The following is a 6521-nucleotide window of genomic DNA, read 5'->3' as shown; positions in this document are numbered from 1 at the left end:
TGTTAATTTTATCTATTTAATTAAATCTTACTTAATTTAATGCCTTTATTTTATTCATTTTATTTAACAAGCATTCTCTGATTTTTTGTGGCAGTCACAGACAAGACTGTGACACAGGCCTGCCCCAAAACAGCCCCAAGTCATTAATGATGGTCTAATAATAATAATAAACAATAAACCACTACCCATCTCTCAGTCTGTCATATTATGGTGGCTTGTGTGTTGTTGTGGTGCCAGTAGCTATGCCACTGGTATGTCAAATACCAGCAAGGTCACCCATGGTGGCCAGGTTTCAGTGGAGCTTCCAGACTAGAAAGGAAGAAAGTCCTGGCAATCTACATCCAAAAATTAGCCAATGAAAACCCTACGGATCACACAGAACATTGTCTGATAGAGTGCTGGAAGATGACCCTCTAGGTTGGAAGTCACTCAAAGTACACCGTGGCCAAAACAGTGGACTACAGCATACCAATGTTTGTGAAGATGGTGCAGGACCGGGCAACGCTTCATTCTGTTGTGCACGGGGCTGCCATGAGTCAACGCTGACTTGATGGCAACTAATAACAACAGTAGTAGTAACAGTAATAGTAATAATAGCAATAGTTCCCATATTCTTCAGAGCACCCTCTGTGTTTGCTGAGGAGATGAGTGAGTAAACAAGCCTCTCTGGAGACCGCTCCTCTGACCTCAGGGAGCTGAGAAGATAGGAAGGCGCTGCAAGCAGAGGGGCTGCACATGCAAAGGCCCTCTAGTGGGAATGGCAGTGTGTCTGGGAAGCGGTAGGAGGCACGCTGAGCTGGGGGGTAAGGAGAGTGTGGTGGGGGCACTGGCAAGAGGCTTAAGTGGGAAGAAAGCTTGGGAGCTGGGTGTCCTGTGGGTGCCGAGAGGCACTGCTAGTTCTGAGCAGGGGAGGGAAGGTGTTGGGTGCCGGGCCTGGCCTCCAAGAGTTCCCCAGGTCAATCAATTGACTGATTTTATTGCCCTGTGAATCGAACGGGATGGAAGCCACGGGGCAGGGGAGATGGAGAGAGACAGAAACGCGGAGGAAGAGAAAGAGAGAGAGGGAGCAAAAGCTGAAAAGATAGAGAGGGAGAGAGACAGCGACAGATGGAAATAGAAAACAACAGAGACACAGAGACAGGCAGATGAACAGAGTCACAGTGAGAGTCTAAGAGACAAAAATCAAGAGATAGAAAGAGAGGATGATGGAGACAGAGAGAGAGAGACAGAGGGATAGAGAGAGACACAGATACAGTTACCCAGAGAGAGACCGAGAGAGGATAGCGGAGACAATATCCGCCAGAAGGCAGTGAGGGGGACCCAGGGAGACACCTGGGGCGGTGGCAGGAGATGTGAGGGGCCTGGTGGAGATCCCATCCCCGGAGGCACACCCAGAGAGAAAGAGAGGGAGCATAGGAGCCCCCCCACCTTCCCCAGCCTTTCGCTCATGCCCCCACCCCAGGCCTGCCTCGTGGGCCCTCTGGTCCACCCTGGGCCCACACAGTCACACAGGACCATGTCACCAGGTTAAAAATGGAAATGGTTAGGGCTTTCTGTCTTTTTTTTTTTTTCTTGAAGAAAATCCTAAGCCCAAATAAGGCGAGGGCGAGGGAGGCCGGTAAGCTGCCAAGTCTGTGATGGGCGGGCGAGTGGCAGCTGGCCCAGCTGAGCAGGAGGCGGTACCCACGGGGGTTAAAAGGCTGCTCCTCCACCCTCGCCTCACACTCAGCCCCACAGCCCAACTGCCGCCATGGAGGCCATCAAGAAGAAGATGCAGATGCTGAAGCTGGACAAGGAGAATGCCATCGACCGCGCCGAGCAGGCGGAGGCCGACAAGAAGGCCGCTGAGGACAAGTGCAAGCAGGTGAGTCATGCTGGGCTCCACCAGGACAGCCAGCGCCCTCTCTGTGCTGGCTCCTGGGGCTAGGGCCAGGGTCACTGCGGCTGCATTGCCTGGGACTGGGGCAAGGAGGAGAGAGTGAGGGGACTATTGTCTTCCCTGGAGGGAACCCCCGGATTTGGACAGGAGGGATGACTGGACCCACCACCGCTGGGACAGTGAGAGCCAAGTGGGTTTGAGAGAAAGGAAGGAGGGAGGGAGAGAAGGAGAAAGAATGCATGAGGGGTGTTTGTGTCTGTGGGTGTGGAAGTTTGTGAGTCTATGTGTGTTAGGGTGAGGGGACCAGCCTGGGGTTGTGTGCGCTGGGGTTGATGCTGTGTGTATAAGTGGACATGAAAGTGTATTTGTGTGTGTGTGAACACTTCTGTGTGTGTGCATGTGTTCTGTGTGTGTGTGCCAACTGGAAAGGAAGACTGTGGAGGGGTGAAGGTGACTGTGAGAACATGTGCATACAAGCAGAGATGTGAAAGAGTAGAGATGTGTGTGTGCAGGTGTACATATGGCGTGTCAGTGTGGGTTCGTGTGTAGAAGGAAGAGGCTGGGTCTGTGTGCATACTTGTGAAAAACTGGGCATAAAAGTAGTTTGTGTGTTGAGTGTGTGTCAAGGTGAGTGTGTTGACGTGTGTTGGGTGAGTGTGTTTCTTTTGCTGTGTGTGTGTCTGTTGGGCGAGTGTGTGTTTATGTTGGCATGGGTGAGTGTGTGCGTGTCCAGGTAAATTCGTGTTTCTGTTCAAGCGTGTCTGTGTTTGTGTGTCAGGGTGAGTATATGTGTTGGAGTGTGTGTATCGTGTGAGTGTGTATGCTGAGGTGTGTTGGGTGTCTGCATGTCAGAATGAATGTGTTTCTGTTCGAGTGTGTCTATGCGTGTGTCAGGGTGTGTATTGGAGTATGTCCGTGTGTGGTGGGGGTGTGTGTGTTTCTGCTGGCATGTGTGTATGAGTGTGTGTGTTAGGCTGTCGTCTGTGTGGGGGAGTTGAGGTGTGTGTGTTGGGGTGAGTGTATGTATGTGTTGAAGTGAGTGTCTGTGTGTGTGTTGAGGTGAGTTTGTGTGTGTGTGTCAGGGTGAGGGTGGAGGCCTGGGGGCCAGGTGGGTGGAGAGCTGAGGGTGGGCCTGAAACCTCAGTACTTCTCTGCGTCTCTAGGGGAGCACCTGCTGTCCCTGCTGCTGGCAGGCAGAGGGCAGGGGGGCCAGTCCCCCCTCCCCCATGGTCCAGAAGCCCACACAGGCCCTGGACACAGAGCTTGAGGACGAGACTCCAGGGGCTCTGGCAGTAGAGGCTCTCCAGGGAGCTAATGGAAGAGTAGTGGGCAGAGGTCTGGGCTGAGCAGAAGTCAGTTGTCCTGGGTCTAGATGGCCAGAGCAGCCAGTGGGAGGAGGGAGGGGGTCCTGCCCCTCCTGTAGTGCCCTGCTCCCTATAGCCTCCCCCAAGCCCTGGGGTCAACCGCTCAGCTCTCAGGAACGTCCAAGTCTCAGATAAGCCCTGGGAGACACCCAGGTGATGGCATCGATGCCCAGCGCAGACCAGCCCAGCCCGGCGCCAGGTCAACCCTCAGGGAAAAGCTCTGAGCTCAAATAGGTCCCATTCAAATCACAACTCCACCACTGGACCACCTAGAGCAACCTCTCTGTACCTTGGTGGCCCTAAGTGTGGGGCTAGTAACAGAGGTGCCCCCCTGGCTGTGTGGGAGGATTAGAGGTGGCTGTGCAGGTGGAGCCCTTGGCCCGCACCTGGCACCTGGCACCGAGTAGGCACTCAATCAATGAGGGTTGTTTCCTGCCCCACCTGACTTCCCCGTTGGGTCTCCCCATCCCCCCGAGTCCCGGCACCGCCCTAAGCGCCTGTGACACATCTGCACAGCCCAGCCCCGCCTCAGCACTCCCTGTCACAAATTCCCCTCCCTAGCAAACACAGACGCCCATCCTGTGTAGGTCATGAGCTGTCAGCTTTTCATTCATCATTTGGCCCTCATCGTGAGTGACTTAACCAGAGATTCAGAGAATTCATGGCTCTAATGCTCACTAAAGTGTGAGTGACTGATATATCTTAATCTCCCAAGACATCCACATGTTCAGAACAGAAGGTTCCTCTAAAGCTTCCAGTCAGCTGTGTGGCCAAGGAGGTGCAGGCAGGTCCTCCAACCTCTAGCTGAATTTTCATTCTGTTCCTCTTTCTCACAAAGCTGCCTACTGTGGTGGACTTGGGCTGGAATTCCAGCTGGATAGTCCTTTAGCTCTGTGATTCAGGGCACACTGCTGCCCCTCTCTGAGCCCTCGGTGTTCTCATCTGTGAAATGGGGGCAAACTATGCCTTCTGATGGCTCAGATGGAATTCAAGACCTCTGGGTCCAAAGCACAAATCGGGGCTCCCCCTCCCCTCCCCCAGATGGCCAGTCCTGGCTGGGAAACAAGGCAGGAGGTAGTAAGGGACTCAACTTACTCAGAGTGGCTTACGATGCAGGCAGCCAGCCAGCATGGGTCTTGAGGCCAGCCTGACCCTCGGGGACCCTGCAGCGATGTACCAATTCCGGATCTGCCTGTGCAGTGTGGGAACGGGACAGGGAGGCCCAGCTCCCCCTTCCTGCTGTTCCCCTCCTAGGGCAGCGACATCCGCCACAACCGGCCTTTGACCCCACATCCTGCCTCAGCCCAGCCCAGAGGCTCTGTTTGCAGGGACAAAGGTGTGTGGCCCCCTCTCTTCTGGCCATTTTACAGATGGGGAAACTGAGGTCCAAAGGACAGTGACTTGCCTGAGACCTCACAGAGCTAGCGCCAGGCTCTGCCTCCTGGGCTCGGTTCTGCCTTCCGGGCCAGGCTCTCCACACTACCATACACCTGGTGTATGGAATCCAGACAGAAGGGACAGGAACCTGATTGATGCCACTCTTATTTATTCTCATACCTAGCCTCCTTCCACTGAAGGATTTGGGGTGAGGGCATTTATTTATCCCACAAACTTCCCCTGGGCTCCAGCTGTATCGGACCCAGCCCCATGCTGGCGGATATGGGGTCAGAGTGACCTCAGCCCCAGGTCTAATTTTGGAAGAGCCCCCAGGCTAGGGAAAACAGAGCCAGATACCAATGCCCCCAGCCTCAATGGTCAGGGCTGGGGCAGAGGGAGTGCCAGGGCAGTCCCGAGCAGTCGTGAGGTCTCTGCCCAGGGCAGGGGGTGTTGGGGCTGGGGTGTCAAGGGTCAGTAGGAGCGCCCCATTAGCAGAAGGTGGTGAACAGTAGACACAGCAGGCACTAGTGCTCAAACTGCCAAGGGATCAAATCCCCATTCTTCATGGCCTTGGGCAAATCCCTCCTCCTTCTGAGGCTCGGTTTACCTGACGGTAGCATGTGGGCTCAGGGAGACTGTATTTTAATGTGCCTGGTGCAAATGGTTTGCACTCAACTACTACGTGAAGCTCTAGTGGCTCAGTGGTTAAGAGCTATGGCTGCTAACCGAAAGGTCGGCAATTTGAATTCACCAGCTGCTCCCTGGAAACCCTATCGGGCAGTTCTACTGTCCTGTAGGGTCCCTACGAGTTGGAATCAACTCTATGGCAACGGGTTTTTAATGAAAGCAGATCACCAGGCCTTTCTTTCTGGGTGAGTCTGAACTGTCAACCTTTAGGTTAGCAGTTGAACACCAACCGTTTGTGCCACCTAGGGACCTTGAAAATAATATTAACAGGTAACATTTCTGAGTGTTACATACTATATTATAAGGAGCCCGGGTTGAACAACAGTTAAGCGTGCAGCTGCTAACTGAAAGGTTGGCAGTTTGAACCCACTCAGTGGCTCCTCAGGAGAAAAGACCTGGGGATGTGCTTCTGTAAAAATTATAGCCAAGAACACTCTTTGGGGCAGTTCTACTCTAACACATGGATCACTATGAATCCAAATTGACTTGACTAACAACAACGACACACACTGTAGGAGTCCCTGGGTGGTGCAAACGGATAAGCTCTTGACTACTAAATGAAAGGTTGGCAGTTCCAACCCACTTAGAGGCGCCTGGGAAGTGAGGCTTGGCGATCTGCTTCCGAAAGGTCACAGCCTCGAAAACCCCACTGAGTGGCAGTTCTACTCCACCCACTTGAGATTGCCATGAGTCGGAATCACTGGGGGACAGTTAACAACAACAACAACATACTTTTGTTATCCCTATTGTACAGACGAGAAAACTGAGGCCCAGGGAGAGACAGCGGACTCTTGCGAACATGGGGGACGCCCCTGCGCCGCGGGGAGGTGCCCCCCGGGCTGACACGCGCCCCTATCTGTCCCCAGGTGGAGGAGGAGCTGATGCACCTCCAGAAAAAGCTGAAGGGGACGGAGGACGAGCTGGACAAGTACTCGGAAAACCTGAAGGACGCGCAGGAGAAGCTGGATCTGACTGAGAAGAAAGCCTCCGACGTACGTGCGCAGTAATGGGGGCGCAGGCGGCAGGGTCCGCCGGGTCCAGGCTGGGAGGGCGCGCCAGAGGGAAAGGAGGAGCTTTCCCGGCGCTTTCTCCAAATATGTCCCGAATCGGGGCCTTCTCCAGCAGCTGCGGCCAGCGGTGCAGACGTCAGGCCCGCCCCCGCGGTGTGACGTCGCCCCGGCCGCGCTGACCTCACCCCGACGGCGGCCGGGCCG

The 6521-nt window shown here is 54.4% G+C and overlaps 1 protein-coding gene across 1 annotated transcript in view; it reads left to right on the top strand.

Annotated features, from left to right (window-relative positions):
* Positions 1–1727: 1727 nt before the first annotated feature.
* The window catches only part of TPM4 (tropomyosin 4), a 27860-nt gene continuing 23066 nt past the window's right edge, over positions 1728–6521 (top strand). The window contains exons 1-2 of the mRNA XM_004384434.2: positions 1728–1864; positions 6174–6299. Coding sequence (XP_004384491.1) covers positions 1751–1864; positions 6174–6299 — 240 coding nt within the window. The 5' untranslated portion in view covers positions 1728–1750. The remainder of the gene's footprint in view (positions 1865–6173; positions 6300–6521) is intronic.

Source organism: Trichechus manatus, unplaced genomic scaffold, assembly GCF_000243295.1.
Source record: "Trichechus manatus latirostris isolate Lorelei unplaced genomic scaffold, TriManLat1.0 scaffold00122, whole genome shotgun sequence".
Classification (NCBI taxonomy): domain Eukaryota; kingdom Metazoa; phylum Chordata; class Mammalia; order Sirenia; family Trichechidae; genus Trichechus; species Trichechus manatus.
The sequence above is the reverse complement of the archived record's forward strand: the minus strand, read 5'-3'. Positions and strand labels throughout refer to the sequence as shown.